The 19,878-nt window shown below is 43.1% G+C and overlaps 1 protein-coding gene across 1 annotated transcript in view; it reads left to right on the plus strand.

Moving 5' to 3' along the window:
* The first annotated feature begins 8,239 nt into the window (after nt 1-8,239).
* LRRC14 (leucine rich repeat containing 14) overlaps nt 8,240-19,878 on the plus strand; it is a 566,103-nt gene continuing 554,464 nt past the window's right edge. The window contains exons 1-2 of the mRNA XM_044066292.1: nt 8,240-8,294; nt 8,384-9,077. Of these exons, the coding sequence (XP_043922227.1) occupies nt 8,240-8,294; nt 8,384-9,077 (749 nt within the window). The remainder of the gene's footprint in view (nt 8,295-8,383; nt 9,078-19,878) is intronic.

Below are 19,878 nucleotides of genomic sequence, written 5' to 3' on the forward strand. Positions count from 1 at the left end.
TGGCTGAAGACACTGTCCCACAGATTAAAGCTGAACAGAAAAGATAACATTGGATACAGAAGTTATGTACTTACCATAATGATAGATCCATACCCCTCAAATTTCCAAATTGTCACGCTTGTTAATGAAATGCTTCTGACTGGCCTTGCAACCTGGTCTGTTAGCTGGCACATAAGATCCTTGTCTGTCGCATTCTGTCCGATTCCTGTATTATTAGCATGTTTAGATTTTATAGTGGGGGAATGGTTGTCAGTGGCACTCAATCTGAAGAGAGAATAGGAGAACAGGATATTGTGGGTAGAGGAAGTGGAGCTCTTAGGCTGAAGACTCTGAGATGGCTGGTGTCTGATCCTAGGCAGATTTGATAACAAACATCCTGACCCATATGGAAGAAGACTACACAGGTGTATCATTATGGTAAGTGCATAACTTTTGATCTGAAGTAGGAGAATTCATTTGTCAGCAACCTGTGGGTATGGATCCGATATCGGATCCAAACCGGCATGGCTTATCCAGCTATGGATCCGAGGTCCTAGCTCCTCCCCTCACCCGTAATGCCCTGCTCTCCCTACATGACCTCAGATCTAGTTTGCCGCGTTCATGGTGACAGCTGGATTTTGAGCTCCTGTCAGCTAAGTGCTATTTTTGGTGTTTTCTAGGGAATTTCTGTCAGAAAATTCTTTTTTTGTGTGAATGTTTTAGGTTTTTTCATCTTTTAAGCTAATTTTTGTTAAATTGCTTAATTTTGTAGTACCCTCCCCTCGCTGGTACGTAGCTTGTGTGCGTGTGGATTCTTTGGGGCCTTCTGTGTGAGTGGTTTGTTAACTTTCTTGTTAACTTCTTTTTTGTTTAAAAAAAAAAAAAAAAAGTAGAAAATGTCCGAGGCCCCAAAGGCAATATTTTCAAAATGCTCCGAGTGTGGCCATAAGCTATCCCCTGCTGATGGCCACACTCGGTGCATTCGATGCCTTGGGGTTGAACACCTCACCTCTGGGTGTTCAATCTGTGCAGGGTTCAACCCCAGGGCATTGAAGGAGCGGAGGTCGAAGCTGGTCTTGGCTGGACTCTACCCCGGACTCGGCTCGCCTCTGCCCTTGGTAGTTACCGCCTCGGGCGGTTCCTGCCTTATCTGCTCCCCTCCTCCTCCCGGGATTCAAACTCCCTACGGGTTCGGAGGAGAGGGAAGAAGAAGGGCCGGAGAGAAGCACCACATGGCGGGCCGAGACCTCCTCGGCCCCGCCAGCTAAGCTGGCTTCTCCTCCGGCCTCTGGCTGCTGGCTCTCCTCCTCCTCGGCTCCGGTCCCCAGCCTTTTCACCAGGACCTGAGGAGGAGGAGACCCAATCTCCTTCGAGGCTATCGAGGCGGTACTCAAGGCCTACCTCGGTAGCCTCATTGAGGTCTACCTATAGCCTCTCTGACACTGATCTGGACCGGATGATGCGAAGGTTCATCCAGGCCCAGATGCAGATGGGAGTGCTCCTGCCCCCCCCCATGGGGGGGAGCTCGACCCCATTTTTCAAGCCCATAGCTCCTTCTCCGACCCGCTACCCGCCCGGCGCCGGAGCCGGGCAGCTCGAGCCGGGTGGGTCGGCGCCGATAGTACTGGGTACTTCGGATCCGACCCTGCCCTCGAGTGTGTCGGATCCGACCTCTCAGAGCCTTGGCCGAGCCGGATCCGAGGGATTCAGTGTGCCTTGGCGCCCATGTCGGAGCGCACTGGTCCCTCGGATCCGAGGGGCTCGTGCCGCTCTGATCCACTCGGATCCAAGGGGAGCCGACTGTCGGATCCTTTGGTCGAGGCCGGCTCCCTTGGCTTTTGATGTTTGGAGAGGGCTCTGTTGAGGGCATCCGACCCCGGCCCTTGCTTCGCTCCGTCCCGCACTCCATCTGCTCTGGGTCAGGCTTCCGCCACCCGGCCACTGGGACAGCCTGCTTCACTGCTCCCAAGCAGTTCCTTTGGAACTGGACACCGCTATGCAGGGCTCCTCGGACAGCCCCGAGGAAGCACCCAGCAAGCACACGCGTAAGAGGAGGCACATAGACTCCCGAGTCTTTAACTGAAGACACGGACTTGGAAGAAGTGGAAGGCTCCCCAAGATCACCCCCCCCGAGGATGTCTCCTTTGGAGACATCATGGAAATGCTTCATATAAGAGGTGGGTGGTCTGCCCAAAGTCTTCCTCGACGAGTCCGTGTTCTTGGAGGCATTTGAAGCGGGCCCGTCTACCTCTTGGGTGTCCTCCTGCCGACCCCTGGTGGACCTCATTACCACCAGGGCGTGGAAAGAACCGACACCGTGGAGCCAATCCCAAGAGGCCGGACAGGATTCTTAGCCCCTGCTGACCGTGCCCACTGGAGCAAAGGGACCCCGGTAGATGCCATGTTGATGGCAGCAGCCACTAAGAGGGAACTTGCTCAAGAGAGTCCCTCAGTTCATCCTCCGAGCAAGGAGTCTCGGATGATGGACCCGGCAGGAAGCGAATGTTTAGTTCAGCGACCTTCTCAGTGAGGCGCTCAACTATCTGGCACATGTCATTAGGATGCAGCGATCTTATCAAAGAATACGCTGCATCCCCAGAGTCCATGTCGGAGGAGGACAAACTTTGCACTCCACCCTTATGGCCACTCTTCGTTCCAGTGACCAATACCTCTATGTTACTTTCCCATGCTACAGAGGTATCCACTAGAGCTGCAGGAGTAGGCTCTAAGGGGCGACCCGACCCGCCGGGCACTGGTCCAGAGCGAGGACGGAAGACTGTCTGCCGTCGAATCCACTGTATGTGGTGATAAAATACAAATTGCATTCAGATTCAATATTGTTAATTATTCTGGGAGCAGCCTTCCATTTTCTGTTACTGTTCCCTCTATACTCTTTATTAAATCTAGACCGTGCCTTAACAATTAGGTCTTCACCATAACCTCGCTTTTCAAACATCCCAAAAGTACAACCTATTTCTGTCAGAAAATCTTGTTCATCATTGCATAGTCTGTAAAAGACGTATGCATTCACCATAAGGTAAGGCGTCAGTCATATGCCCAGGATGACAACTTGTTGCTTTCAAATAGTGAATATCCCCTTGGAATTTCCTATATACTTTCGTAATTAATGTGCCATCTTGATTAAGTATCAAGTCTGCATCCAGAAAGGACACCACCTTCCCTATCTGGATACTGTCAAATGTAAAATTAAATCTATTCACCTGTAGCTCATTCAAAAAATTCTGCACTTCCTATCCACCACCTTCACATAAAAAAATTAAATCATCAATAAATCTAAAATAACACTTATATTGACAAAAAAAATTTTTTTCAATAAATATATTCTACTTCAAACAAACTCATAGTTAGATTAGCATATGAGGGGGAAATGCTGCCCCATAGTCATTCCACATTTCCGATGATAAATTTCATGATCAAACTCAAATAATTATTATTCAAACAAAAATTTACTAAATCCACAATATATTCTGTGGTGGGTGACTCCCCCATGAAAAATCTGTGATGGGTGACTCCCCCATGAAATATCTAATAGCCTCAAGGCTGTGACAATGTTTAATGTTAGTATATAAACTTTTCCCATCTAGGGTTACCCAGTACATATTGTTTATCCATTGTACTGTCCTTAGCTTACTTTAAAAAATCAAAAACATCTTTAACATAAGCGGGTAATGAAACCACTTTAGGTAACAACAGGAAGTGCAACAATTGTCCCAGATTATAGGTAAAATAATTGCTACCGGAAACTATAGGATTTGGCGGGCCTGTATATTTTTAACAATTTTAGGTAAACAGTAGAATGTGGCAGTGCTATAACTATTCAAGATTAGTTTCTTCTGAACATCATCACTAGTTAAATAACCTAACCTGACACCTTTATTGAGTAGAGATTTAAATTCATCTAATGCTTCCAGATAATTAGTTGTATCTGTCTTAGAGTAAACCAAATTAACATCCAAATACTCATGGCACATCTTCAAATACTGTGATATATTCAAAACAACCAGTTTATTTCCCTTATTAGAAGATTTGAAAACCAGCTGTTAATTTTTAGACATATTTGTTAATGCTTGACCACTCCTCTCTTGTTAAATTATAAACAATATTCTCCTTTCCATTCAAAAACATATTTAGTTCAATTTCAGCAAACAAATCAAAAGTTTTATGAAAATAATATCAGCATCAAAAAAACTTGGAACATATCTACTATGTGTTTTAATGGGTACGTATCACTTCAACTAAAACTCCTTTCACCTAAACTCAATTCACCTAAACCAAATTACCTAAAGTTCATTTCAGCTAAAACTCATTTCACTGATAAAGTAGTACAATAAAGCAAATCAAAGGTATATGTCCTTTTCCCCACTGTAGTGCGATGCTGGTGTTAGTATATATAGTTAGGGTGTGTGTGGGTGGCGTAGCCTCACACTTCTTTTGGTTTTATGTTGTCTGGTTTTGTTTTACATTATTTAGTAAAAGCCAACTAGGTAGGGGGCTGCGCCCCCAACCCCCCCCCATACTATATGTACTAACACCAGGATCGCACTACATTGGAGAAAAGGACATATACCTTTGAGTTGCCTTATTGTACTACTTGTCAGTGAAATAAGTTTTAGGCGAAATTAACTTTAGGTGATATGGCCTTGGTGAAATGAGTTTTAGGTGAAGTGATACGTTCCCGTTTTAACAAATCTGGTATCAAATAAACTGTATGCATTATACTCATCATCAGAAGCACAAGAGAAATAATTCTCTTCAGTACTGGAATCAGTAACATTAGCATATTCACTTTGCTATAATTTTTAGTATTAAACATAAATTTCAGTTGTAGTTTATTAACCAGTCCAAAAATGTCTTTTTTCACTTCATATAACTTTGGGATAACAGTGGGAACAAACTTCAAGCCACAATTCAATACAGAAGGTTCACTACTTGAAAATACATACCCGGACAAATTGAAGACATAGCCATTGTTCTCACCACTTGGTTCATTTATAATTGTTCTGGGGGGGATTAGGGTTCCATTGGTTTGAAAACTAGTTCTCTCTTTGCCATTTTCTGTTAGGTGGTTCTTCAATTCAGTCATTCGGCCCATTCCAAAAGGTCTGACACAATTCTTAGGGTTTTTGCACCCTTGGTAATTCAGGATATTCATCCTTCATGATGTTCATCCTCACCTGTTGATGTGTTGTAAGTAGTACCCAAAGAAGAGAACGAACCCTGTTCCTCACCTTGTTCACTTCCGTGAAACCTGACATGACTTCTCTTTGATTTCCGATTGGTTCTTCACTCAAAGATAGTACCATCGTCGTAGTCCCGGGTATCTCTAACAAGTTTTTTCTTTTTCCTCTGCAAGATTTCTTCCTGAAGTGTTTTTAATTTCATATTGATGTCTATAAGCAACTTGTCTACAGATTGAGCCAGAAGTAGAGATTAATTTACTGCACATACCGCTGATTTCGTTTCTCAACTCTGTTTGTGTCACCCTATCCCTCGCAGCAAGGATAGCGATTCACTCTATAGTACATTTATGTGCTGCTGCGACCCAGCACTTATAAAATAATTTGTCATTTTCATTGTTTAAATCAAATGGTGTAGCTGGGTCTTTATAGGCTCTAAGACCTCTAGGAGTTATGTCAAGTTCTAAATATTTAGTCAGGTTCTGAATATTAAAAAAAACAGCAGTTTCTTTTTCGTTAGTTGCTCAAGTTTATCACACATGTTTTTAAATTCTGGATTCAGAGCATTGTCATACCTTCTGCCAATGGTTGAAAACGGGTTAAATAACCTGTGGTTCCTCTCAGCTTCCCATTTATCCCACACAGTGGACTGGTTTTCAGTTTGTCTATTGTTACTGTTAACAGCAAGTTTAGATTGAAGTTGTTCACGGTTAGGTCCTAAAGGGTGAGCAACATAATTATCCAACAAACGTTGAGAGGTATCCATAGTAGAATTCCTGAAAACTCTAGATAAATCCACATTGGGATCACTGGCCATAATCCCACAGCAGTAAAAACAACAGCAAAACAATAAATAGCAGCAAATACAATGAAGAACAAAGACCAGGATCCCAATTTATAAAATGTATTCCTCTCTGACATCTCTGTATACACTGCCTTCTTGGAGTGTACACAATTACTTCACATCAAACACTTGCTTTATATACATTACTAAATAAGCAATTAAACAATAAAGCCATCAATTAATACCAGAAAATACTTAAAAGGCACTTCCTTTAAAGCAATACGTGCCAATTAAAATCAGCATTCATACCCTTAGGAGACAGTGTGTCAAAGTTTAATATATACACTGCTTCTTTATAAAGAAGTTTATTCTTACTAATGCCCTCACCCAAAAAAACACAGTCTAGTTTTTCCAAAATAGTAGCTTGTAAACCACAAATAGAGCTACCATGAGCTTCTGTAAAATGTTGTGCCACTGACCTCTTCTTTTTTATTTAATATGTCACGAACATGCTCTAATAACCTTATTTTAAAAGCCCTTTTAGACACCCCCACATAAAACTTGTTACAAGGACATCTGAGGGCATAAATAGTGCCCTCCGTGTCACATCTGTAATTCCCACGTACTTCAAATTTTCGACCATTTAAGAGTCCAAAATAAGGCACAATAAATTTGCATGCCTTACTTATGCCCCATCATAATGTCCCTCTACTACTTGATGATCCATATAAGATCTCCTTAGGTCATTAAAATCTGGATGTGATTTGATGTGAAGTAATTGTGTACTCCAAGAAGGCAGTGTATGTCGAGATGTCAGAGAGGAATGCATTTGATTTATTGGGATCCTGGTCTTTGTTCTTCGTTATGTGTATTGTATTGTAGCCCTACATTTACACCTGCTGCCACAGAAATAATTTTTCCTTGCAGGCCTCTATTGAGGATATCTGTGCTGCAGCTGCCTGGTGTAGCACTCATACCTCTGTCTCCCATTAGAAACTGAGTGTTCAGTGTAGGTCAGGAGCTTTGTTTGGTTCCATCATTTTGCGGAATGATCTTTGTTAGGGCCTTTGTGGGGTTTTCTCTGGCTGAAGACACTGTCCCACAGATTAAAGCTGAACCGAAAAGATAACATTGGATACAGAAGTTATGTACTTACAATAATGATAGATCCATACCCCTCAAATTTCCAAATTGTCACGCTTGTTAATGAAATGCTTCTGACTGGCCTTGCAACCTGGTCTGTTAGCTGGCACATAAGATCCTTGTCTGTCGCATTCTGTCCGATTCCTGTATTATTAGCATGCTTAGATTTTATGATTTTATAGTGGGGGAATGGTTGTCAGTGGCGCTCAATCTGAAGAGAGAATAGGAGAGCAGGATATTGTGGGTAGAGGAAGTGGAGCTCTTAGGCTGAAGACTCTGAGATGGCTGGTGTCTGATCCTAGGCAGATTTGATAACAAACATCCTGAGCCATATGGAAGAAGACTACACAGGTGTATCATTATGGTAAGTGCATAACTTTTGTTTTTTAATATATTTACTATCTACCAATGAAATTTCACATCAAATATGAATTACTGATTCCACTTGTAAGGAACATGTAGCAGTAGATTGGGCCGCTATTATCTAGTTAACTTTAGGGGATATTTCAGTATTTCTCTGGGGGAAAACCTGTGCATACATAATGCACACTCATCTAATGTGGTCTGCAGTTTGGCATTTTTGACTGTACTCCCCATCTACATGGAGATGGTGAATCATTACCACAGTCAGATCTTTGCTGTCCCCTTGATGTATGATCTTCCCCTTCTTGACTAGCTCTTTTGTGTTCTGGTTCCATCAATCAATCCAGATCATAATCAGTGTAGTAAAAAGTCTTTCCTTTGTAGAAGTTGGTTGGCACCAGTACCTTGTCTGATTTCATGACATCTTAAGTTGCTTGCTTATCGGCACTATATACATATACTTGCATTTGAAAAGTCTGTAACCAAGCAAGATCCTGAGTTAGAACCAGTTTGTAGGTGTGCACAAGAAAGGGACAGCAACATGAAAATGCAGCATAACATAATTGGAGCAAAAGAAAAACTCAAGTAAAATCTTTGCAAGAAAATGGAAAAATTAATACAAGACAGGTAAATACTTTTAAAAAAATGTTGATAGGTAGCAGTGATACATAGATATACCTTTGAAAAGTTTCAGTAATTTAATAACCTACCCACATAGAGATGCTTTCACAAGTAATTACTTCAAGATTTGAATTTGCCTCATGCAGCCTTGATGACTTATGAAAATGGAGCTCTGTTGACTGTGATAACTATATCTAGTGACCACTGTTTGTGGTTTGTCCATTTTGTGATAGAGTAGCTTTGATGTTTGTACAGGCACCCTGTTAGTGATCTAAAGTGGAATTAAATTTTATAGCATTTTGTAAGAAAAAAAGTCTAATAGTTGATTTATTTATCTTTTCTTCCAGGAGACACTGGCTGAAAGTAGTTGATCTTACTGGTTTCCGAGATGATGGACCAACTCAAGACACTGAAGCTATGGGCCCTTGGTCTCGGACAGTAATGCTGTCAAGAGCCTGTACTGATGTATATAGACAAATTGGAAATGAAGCAAAGAGCTCACTAAAACGGAGAAGAGAAATGCTTAATATGGAGAGAACTGCAGCCTCTACCTTGGATGAGATAGCTGTGGATGTACATGCAGACCTTTTTGTGAATAGTAGTTCTAGTGACATTCTAAGAGATGCCCTGGAAGCCAGCAGTGGATGTTCTATAAGGCTGAAGTGTCGAGATTTCAGAGCAGAAGAACTGTCTATCAAAGGAACAGTCCGCCTTCTAGAACTTCTTGACCCATTATTCCTTCGGAAAATTGATTTGCGGTATAACAACTTAGGGCTTATTGGGCTTACCAGTCTACTTCTGCACATGGTAAGATTTACAACCCTTGTGAGCCTTAAGCTACCTTATAGCAACATTGACGTGAGAAGGTTAACTACAAACATGGAAGCTACCATCCAGAGTTTTGCTGCTCGTCTCAGTCAGCTTTCAAAACTTAAGGAGCTGAACCTTGCATCCTCAAGACTGTCAGGAAGACTAGGACAACTACTGAGGTAAGTTTGGAGGAAAAGTGAATGATTGTGAGTTGTAAATGAGTTGATCAACAGTTGTGGATTTGATGCCTGCATCCTACTGTTTGGTTTTGAATAAGCCGCTTTACTGTGCAATGTTCTAAGATTCCACTGTTGTATATAATGAAATTAGCCCAGTTATCAGGAGTTGCATTTTGAACACAATGTTATGCCAAAATGTTGTTGGACTTTGCATCTCAGTCATATTCTTTGTTCTGCCCCACTAACGTTGATGGGTCTGACTGCTGAGCTGATGCCCTTTATACTCCTGCACTGCTCTCAAATGGTACCTAAGCTTGTCAGAAGATCTATTAAAGCAGAGCAGAGCTTACTGTGGCTACAGTAGCTTTTAGGAGGGGAAACAAATACATTCAGCTAGAGTTAAAGCATGTCACAGATTTTGCAAGGCAGCCCTGATTTGGGTAGTTATGTCCAGCAAAGTAAGTGGAACTTGAACTCTGGCAAACATCCTAGTATTTTATTAAAAATTTATTTTTTCTAACTTTTGCAGAAGACTAACTTTTTAAGTAAATGCTTAGGTCCTCTGCTGACAACTGCCCAGTCTCTCTCACTGCTCAACTGTTACATTTGCTCTCTTTTTCTTTTCCTAGTTGGTTATAGCCATTGCCATAGGGTGTAGAAGTCAAGCATTGATTGGCCATCACCCTGAGCTTCTTAACTTTCTTGTTGCCTACACCTAACTCCCCTGTTTCCATCTTCACAGCTGCTGGTTTGTTCAGTGTTAAGTAGGTGCAGGTTTTAGACATCACTTTTTCATGCAAAATGCGTTTCATGTATGTCCTGTCATCCTAGGAAGCTGATACCTTCCTAGTAGGTTCTGCAGTCTTCACTGGTGAATCATGCAACATGACATGTATGCTCAAGACACCCCACCCTTCCCTGTAGGATGGACTTACCAGCTCCTGCAGCACTCAGACTGCTGTTCACATATGGGCTATGTCTTAAGCCACATTCTCTATCCATATATCTGGCATTTTTTATGACTTCATATGTAAGCCTCCAATGCTGTGTGTGTGTAGAGGACCACTGTATAGCTGCTGCTGTTTACTTTTGGATTCACCTTAGTATTTGCTGTAAATGTATATTTATTTGCTAAAAAATAGAGCAACATTTTCAAATTTGAGTAGTCTTGAGCAAGTTTCCGTTAAGAAGTGAAATAAAATGTACTAAATAGTGATAAAATAAGCCATTTCAAAATATTTCAACCATAAAAGACGACTCAAACTGATTATTTATAGCAACTTTTTTGACTGTGTATATGTTACACATCTGATTGTGATACAAAGTGACCACTATAAAGTATTTCATCTTGCTTTACATAAGTGCATATTAGTCCTGCCAAGCCAGATAATAACTTTTTAACTTAATCATGACAACTGGGTAAATTGTTTTAATTCACAGACAGGCTCATATCCAGTAATTATAGCCTAATTGTTGACTGTGTGTACTTTGTGTCTGTGGTAAAACTGCTACTACTGCTAATAATAAATTATAATAATGATGGTAATTGCCACAGTGACATATGTTAAGTTTGTATCACACAAATACAGAACAGTAGCAGTAAAGTATTCCAACTTACTTCACACAAATTCACACCAGTCCTCCAAAACCTGCTTATTAGCAACAAACAGTTCAAACTGTCCAATGTGAGTAACTGACAAGACTATAAAGTTCTTTCATCCAGACATCACCACCTCCAGAAGTTATAACCACTTTTCTGACTATATTCACATCAGACTTGTGATTGTGAAAAAAATGGCCACAGTAATTTTATTTTGATTTTTTTCACACAGGAGGCACATTAAAGTATTCCAACTTGCTTTACATTAGTAACATTAGTCCTTCAAAGTCAGAAACATTGATCAAATGACAAAAAACATTTCCATCTACAGACAGTCCTTGTACCCAACAATTATAGTTACTTTGTCTGTGTACATCTCAGATGTCTGACTATAATAAAAAATGATAGCTCACAGTAATGTATTTCATCACTTTTTGCAAAATATGCAGTTGCTCACCAGCCCCTGCATCAAAGCACTCACACTGAAAAGCAATTTCTTCCCTACATTTGATTGCCTGTCAGGATATAAGATGCATCCGACACCATTTTCTTCAGTCTTTCTTGCCGCGCGGTGCCCGAAGCAGAAGCAGTTCACAAGTGCCGGTCGGCCGACTCCTGAGATTTTCGAAGTTGAATTTCAGATCCAAAGTCTTCAGTAAAGCTAAGTACCCCATTGGGGAAACTTTTTTCTTGCCTCAGACCGATGTCAGAAAAAGTTAATAATTGTATTTCTTGTGGGAAGCAAATACCTCATAAGGACTTCCACTCTTACTGTATTCCATGCCTAGGCCCTGATCACGACGTCACTAGTTGTTGGTTTTGTGCTAGATTTTACAAACGCACTATAAAAAGACGTTTTGATTTTTCTTTGCACTACTTTGGCCGAAGGTTCAATTATACTATGCCGTCGGATCAACCAACGACCGCAATTCCGAAAAAACGCAAAGACAAGGATAAAGACAGGCATCCGCGATCCAAAACCGACGACGAAACCTCTTCTAGGCCAGTCGCCGGTTCTCAGTGAGGCGCTTTCGCAGCCCCTGACAACCCCCTACCTCAGAGCCACAGGCCACCTCCGACTCCCACGTGTAGACAACTAGGCCTCTGGAAACTCAAGGTATTGGGCATATGGAAACTAATCCCTCAGAAGGGTCCGGAGCCGTTGAGCAGGCACCGGCTTCTGAGGGTGTTTTCAGACCTTCACAACTTACCATTAAATCAACAGCCAAGACAAAGGTACCATTAAAGACAAAGAAACAAGTACAGCATTCTCCTGGACAGTCCTCCATGCCTAAGAAACAGATGCTTAAAATGTCCGAAGACCTTATTACTCTAATCAGGGGTTCCCATCCCCCTCCTGAGAAAAGGCCTAGGCAGGATACAGACTATGACTCCTCTGATCAGGTTTCCATTTCCTCTGTTTCCTCTTCAGACCAGGGATACTTTTTACCCCCCTATGAGGACTCTGATGCTGAGGAATCTATCCCTTCAGCCACTCCTCCTGAAGATTACTCTTTTGGGGAAACTTTACATACCATGAGGGAACATTTCCATTGGGAAAGTCAGGAATACTCAGAATCCAAGAAAAGGCTCAGGGATTTCCTCTTATTGCCTCAGCACAGGCCCCTGGCTACTCCGCCTGTACTAGACATTGTGGATGATATGTTCTCTGAATCCAGCTTATCTCCTGACTCTTTGCCCCCTGCTCCAGCCAAGCCAGATAGGTATTATAGAGTCCCTGACTCTCACAAGTTTCTTTACAAAAACCCTTCTGCTGATCCAGAAACTATTTCCCAGGGTCCAAAAGGGATTAAGGCTTCCATTGCAAAAAATCCAGTACCCTCTGACAGAGATTCCGGAGCTTTGGATAGATAGGGGAAGAAAGTATACACATCTGCAACTTTAGCAGTAAGAGCTTTAAATTGCCAGTTTCACATGCTTAAGTACCAACAATATTTAATGGCTCAGTTAAAACACAAAATGCTTGCTAGCTCAGAAGCTCATGATTGTAAAGGAATGCAGGATTTATTGCATGCAGTTGAACAGGTGGGAAAACATACTCTGCAATGTGGTTTTGATTTTTTAGAGGCCTCTTGTAGAGCCGCAGTTATAGGTTCTGTTATTCAAAGATATGCTTGGTTAAAAGAACAGAGTTTACCTGAACATGTTAAGGCAAAGTTATTGGATGCTCCTTTACAACATGATACCTTGTTTGGTGTTAAGGCAGAAGAGGTGTTAAAGAAAATGGTGGATAAAGCTAAATCTATGCAAACAGTCAAGGATTTCTTACAGGTACAGCTACCTCGGTTTAGCAGAAATTGGCCAACAAAAAATTGGTCCTTTCTAGTGTCAGACAGGCCACAGAGAGGAAGATACAGACGCCCAAGAGGCAGATCTCAACCCCAAGACTCAAACAGACAATGACAGTAGGGCACCTCAACCCCAAAAGGAGGTGAGGGACAAGTCTCAACCTTACAGGAAACGGTCACAATGACTTTCCCTTGCGTACGCCAAGCACGTCCCTTCTGGAAGCCCCCTTATGGGGAAACCTAGCACTTTTTTCTCAAAACTGGCAAACAATCATCCAAGACAAATGGGTCCTGAATATTGTGTCTCAAGTTTACAGATTCCACTTCCATACTTTACCAAAGCTAAAAGGAATGCCAGACCTGCCACAAAATCAATGGGCAGAGGCACAAAAACAAATTTCAGCCCTCATGGATATGAGAGCTATACAAAAAGTACCACAACAGGAACAAGGACAAGGATTTTACTCAAGACTCTTCCTGGTTCCCAGAAAGGACAAAGCCTGGAGGCCTATACTGGACCTTTCTATTCTGAATACTTACCTGGACATTCCGAAATTCAAAATGTTGACATTACAGCAGCTTCTACCCATGCTGAGCAAGGCTTGGCTTGTTACTCTGGATCTCAAAGAGGCATACCTGCATGTCCCTATCAGACAAAATTACAGAAGATACCTCCGATTCAAAGCTGGTACAATGCACTACCAATTCTCTGCATTGCCCTTTGGCTTATCTAGTGCACCCAGGGTCTTCACAAAGTGCCTGGCACCAGTAGTTGCATTTTGCATACAAAAAAGAATTCAAATATATCCATACCTGGATGACTGCCTCATTCAAGCAGAGACAAAGGACATTCTTCTACAGCATCTGGCGTTTGTGAAAAGGTTGCTAATTTCTCTAGGGTACACAGTAAACGAAAAGAAGTCAAAACTAGTGCCCTCACAACAGATTACATTCCTGGGTGCCAGCTTAAATACAATGGCCCAGATGGCTTACCTCATGCCAGACAAACAAGTGCAACTAACTCAATATTTTCAACTACTGACAAAAACGTCCCATCTCCCTGCAAGAAAAATTCTGCAGGCTCTAGGATTCATGGCATCCGGTATACTACTAATACCATATGCCAGACTGCATATGAGGAAGTTACAATGGTCCCTAAAAAGTGTTTGGACTCAACATTCTCACAGTCTAGAAGCAGTAATTCCAATAATTCCCTGCCTACAACAGGAGTTTCGATGGTGGGCACAGGCATGTCACCTAAACAAGGATCAGCCTTTTACCCAACCCACAGCCAGGCAAACTCTAACAACAGATGCTTCGGATTATGCCTGGGGAGCACACATGGCAGGAACATGCATTCAGGGCAAGTGGACCACAGACCAGATGCATCTTCACATCAATCAAAAAGAGATGTTGACTGTTCAAAATGCCCTAGCAGCTTTCAAGGACCTTCTACACCCAGGACAACTATTACTAAAGACTGACAACACCACAGTAATGTGGTACATAAACATACAAGGGGGCACTCACTCTTATCCCCTATGCAGGCAAGACATGACCTTGTGGAACACAGCTCTAACGTACCAAGTTCACCTGCAAGCACAATTCCTGCCAGGAAAGAAAAATACTCTGGCAGATGACCTAAGCAGAAATATCATGGACCATCACGAACGGAAATTGAACCCACAAATCTTCAGCATGATAACACAAAAATGGGGATGCCCAGACATAGATCTTTTCGCCTCCCCTCTGAATTTCCAACTACAAAAGTTCTGCACAAGGACTTATCACAAACAAGCATGGAAAGTGGATGCTCTTCTGTTCAGCTGGAAAAACCTAAACGTCTATGCCTTCCCACCACTGCCTCTCCATTCATAGGTACTCCTAAAAGCCAGACAAGAAAAAACACAGATGATCCGGATTGCTCCAGACTGGCCACGCCAGCACTAGTACCCTATCTTAAGGAACTTGGCTCAGGGCCCACCATGGATTTTGCCCAAATTCCACACCTTCTGACTCAACAAAATAATCAGATCCTGCACGGTCAGCTCAAAACCCTAAACCTGGCTGCATGGAAGATACTTTAGTCAAACAGGCAACACCTCTCTCTAAAGCTGTTATGGATGTCATTTTGGAGGCCAGAAGGCCTAGCACCAGGAAAGCTTACTCAGAAAAATGGAAGAGATTCTGTGCCTGGAACCAGGCTCACAGCCTTGACCCTCTTGTTCCAAACATTCCTCAGATTTTACAATACTTAACTGAGAGGCTGGACAGAGGCCTATCCTTTTTATCAATTAAGATTCATGCCTCTGCCATTTCTGCCCATTACAACACGGGTCCTCCTTTATTCTCTCATCCCTTGCTAAAGCAGTACCTCAGAGGGGCTAAAAACATAAGACCGCCCCGGAGAGCACCAACACCAACTTGGGACCTCAATTTCGTTTTGGAAAAACTGACCCTACCACCTTTTCAGCCAGCCAATACAGCTGATCTAAAATTTTTGTCATGGAAAACAGCTCTGCTCTTGGCAGTAACTTCAGCACGAAGAGTCTCAGAACTACAGGCATTAATGGCAGTGGAACCTTTTATAATTTTTCATCAGGATAGGGTATCTTTACAGACAAACCCTACCTTCATGCCAAAGGTGGTATCTAGTGTGGCTCTTAACCAAACCATCCATTTGCCTACTTTTTATCCAAACCCCCAAAATAAAGGGGAGAAACTTCTGCATTCTTTGGACATACACAGGCAGCTACGCTTCTACTTGGACAAAACAAAAGCTTTCAGGAAAACTGATTAACTATTTGTAGCATATGCTGCAGGATCACAAGGCAAGGCTGTCTCAAAGCAGACTCTATCCAAATGGATAGGACACTGTATTCGGTACTGCTACACACAGCATGGAAAATCAGTCCCTAATAACATTAGGCCTCATTCCACCAGGGCAACAGCCACTTCAGCAGCCTTTCTCAGAGGAGTACCTACCAAGGAAATTTTGGAGGCTGCAACTTGGAGTTCAGTGCACACCTTCACCAAGCATTACCACCTGCCTCTTTATTCTAAATCCAGAGCAGGATTTGCCACTGCAGTTCTGCAGGGCCTCTTAGCTAATCCTAACTCTTTATATACCAGCCACCCAAACTTAGCTTTGGGATTCAACCCAAGTATGATGACTGCAGCAGTGTAACACGATGAACATAGTACAGATGTTCTTCAAGGATGCATCTGCAGTCCTAACATATGGGTTGTCCTGCCTCAGGCAGCCCTTCGGTCGGCCGGATTCCAAAGTCTGGGTCTGGCCTCGGCTGATGTCGCACTTCACCCGACATCATAGCTGCTGTTTATTGGGTATAAAGGCATCAGCCGACGCCATTTTCCTCAGTCTTTCTTGCCGCGTGGTGCCCGAAGCAGAAGCTGTTCGCAAGTGCCGGTCTGTCAGATCCAGAGATTTCTACTACCGAAGACTTCTAAAAAGCTAAGTACCCGTTGGGGACTCTTTCTTGCCTCAGCCGATGTCAGACAAAGTAAATAATTGTTTAAATTGTGGGAAACAAATACCTCATAAGGATTTCCACTCTTACTGCCTTCCTTGCTTAGGCCCAGACCACGGCGTATCAGCTTGTCTAGCCTGTGCTTCATTCAACCGACGGACACTTAGGCGCCGGTCGGAGTTTGCAGAGGAGTTTTTGGTCCCGCTTTTGCATACAAAATGCCGTCGGAGACTCCGACTACTCAATTAGCTAAAAACGCCAAAAGGACCGACAGCTGAAACCACGGTTAGGCCAACTCAGTGTCTCGGTTTCTGCTGAAACCGATCCCCGGTTCTTCCTTCGAAAGCATGCCTCCGATAGCCGAGGCCTCACAGAGCATGGCTGATTCTGCTACTGAATTTACTGCTACAGAAGCAGGCACCCAGGATTTGTCAGACACTATTCCTTTAGACATTTCTACCCCTGCACGTGGGGCTGCTAGACCCCCTACTTCTATGTCTATCAAGGCTTTTGCCAGGGCTAAAGCAGCTAAATCTTCTAAGGCCTTACCTGCTAAAAGTCCTTCACATAGGCCTACCTCTAGTTCCCAAATGCTCAGCCTGGCGGAGGATCTCATTTCTTTGATCAGGGGATCCCAACCTCACCCAGACAGGGCCTCTCAGCCCCCTCCAGACAAGAGGCCTAGGACTGAACCCCCAGAACCTGTCTCTACAGATTACTCCTCAGATGACTCCGACATTTCAGACCCTCACGAAGGCCCATATTCTCCTCATGAGGATTCTGATGCAGAAGACTCCATTCCTTGTGCTTCTCCTCCTGAAGAATTTTCCTTTGGGGAAACTTTGCATGCTATGAGGGAACACTTCCAATGGCAGGGCCAGGATTTTTCAGATTCAAGGAAAAGGCTTAGGACCTTTTTACACTTACCACAGCGTAGACCTTTAGCCATTCCGCCAGTACTAGCAGTTGTTGATGATGCATATAATGATGTCTGTACTGCCCCTGATTCTCTTCCTCCAGCCCCTGCCAAACCAGACAGATATTACAGGGTCCCGGACACACATTACCATTTGTATAAGGCTCCTGTTGCAGACCCTGAAACCATTTCACAGGGCCCTAAAGGTGTGGCAGCTGCCTCTTGCCAAAAACCCCCTTCCCTCTGAAAGGGAATCTAGAGCATTAAAGAGATGGGGTAAAAAAGTTTATACTTCTGCTACTCTTTCGGCCAGGGCCTTGAACTGTCAATTTCACATGATTCAGTACCAGGAATTTTTGTTAGACCAGATAAACAAAAAACTGTCTTCTCCTGAACCTTTAGATCGCAAGTCCCTTCAGGATTTGGTACATAACTCTCAGCAGGTCAGTAACCATTCCTTAAAATGTGGCTATGATGCACTGGAGGCTTCTTTTAGATCAGCTATGACTGGAACAGTGATTCGAAGGCATGCCTGGTTAAAAGAACAATCCTTACCAGACCATGTTAAGTCAAAACTTCTAGATGCTCCCATGGAGAAACAAAGTTTGTTTGGCTCCCCTGCACAGGAGGTTCTAAAGAAGGTGGAAGAAAAAGCAAAATCTGTCCAAACAGTCAAGGATTTCTTACAGGTCCAACCTCCGAGGTTTAGCGAAATTGGCCTTCGAAGAATTGGTCCTTTCCAGACAACTCCAGAGCCCAGAGAGGCAGAAATAGACACCCCAGAGGCAGAGGTCAATCTAGGGGTGCCTACAGGGACGCCAGTGGCAACCTACCAACCAGAGAAATACTACCACAGATTCAACTACAACCACTTCCACAGGGCAGACACAATGACTTGGCTCTAGTTCCGCCTACCAGGGAACAACTGGAAGCACCCTTGGGCGGAAAGCTAGCCTTATTCTCCGACAACTGGCATTACATTACAGGAGACAAATGGACTTTACAAACAATAGATAAGGGCTACAGGTTTCACTTCCACACTCTACCAAAAAAGAGAGGAATGCCAAACCTACCACCAAGCCAAAAAACAGACGCTCTAAGACAAGTCAACAACTTACTAAGGATGAGAGCTATAGAACAGGTACCACCTATGGAACAAGGCCAAGGATTTTACTCCAGGCTTTTCCTTGTACCAAGAAAAGAAAATCAATGGAGACCTATTCTAGACTTGTCCGCACTGAACACATACCTCATTGTTCCAAAATTCAAAATGCTGACCCTCCAGCAGCTTCTTCCCATGCTGGGCAAGGAGTCTTGGCTGGTGACTCTAGATCTCAAGGAGGCATACCTGCACGCCCCTATACGACCAGATTGCAGAAGACACCTCAGATTTCTTGCAGGATCAGAGCATTATCAATTCTCAGCATTGCCTTTTGGCTTATCTACTGCCCAGAGTATTCACAAAATGCCTGGCATCAGTAATTGCTCATTGCAGGCTTCAGGAATTCAGATTTACCCATACCTGGACGACTGCCTAATACAAGCGGACAATAAGGCAAAATTAACAAAAGATTTGGAAAATGTCATACAACTGTTGCAAGCCTTGGGATACACAGTCAACATGCAAAAGTCAAGACTAGTACCATCCCAAAGGATAACATTCTTGGGTGCAGAACTGGATACATCAACTCAGATGGCTTTTCTCACAGAAGAAAACAAAAGCAACTACCAGCCTACTTCATGACATTAACAACACAAACTCGCTTACTGCAAGGAAAGTCCTGCAAGCCCTGGGCTACATGGCATCATGCATAATATTGGTTCCACATGCCAGGCTACATATGAGAAAGCTACAATGGTATCTAAGGAATGTATGGTCTCAACACAAGCACAGTCTAGAAGCCCAGATTCCAATAATTCCATGCCTGAAGCAAGAATTCCTGTGGTGGGTTCAGGCCTGTCAGTGGAACAGAGGCTTGCCTTTCCACAAACCTCATCCAAGCCAGACCATCACCACGGACGCCTCAGACCTAGGATGGGGGCACACATGGTGGACAAGTGTATTCAAGGCCTATGGACTCAAGACCAGCTGAATCTACACATAAATCTAAAGGAGATGCTGGCAGTGAAAAATGCGATCCAGGCATTCAGACCACTCCTTCAACGGGTCATCTGCTGATAAGGACCGACAATACCACAGTCATGTGGTACATCAACAAACAGGGAGGTACACATTCATATCCTCTATGCCGGATGGCAATGGACCTGTGGAATGTGGCCCTGAATCTCAACATTCAACTTCAGGCCAGATTTCTACCAGGAAAAGAAAATTTTCTAGCAGACACCTTAAGCAGAACTACCACGGATGCTCACGAATGGATGCTGCATCCAGATATCTTCAAAACCATAACAAAGAAATGGGGACTACCAGACATAGACCTGTTCGCCTCCCCACACAACCACCAATTGAAGAAATTCTGCACAA

This window comes from Protopterus annectens, chromosome 3.part1, assembly GCF_019279795.1.
Source record: "Protopterus annectens isolate FY-2018-M chromosome 3.part1, PAN1.0, whole genome shotgun sequence".
Lineage (NCBI taxonomy): Eukaryota > Metazoa > Chordata > Ceratodontiformes > Protopteridae > Protopterus > Protopterus annectens.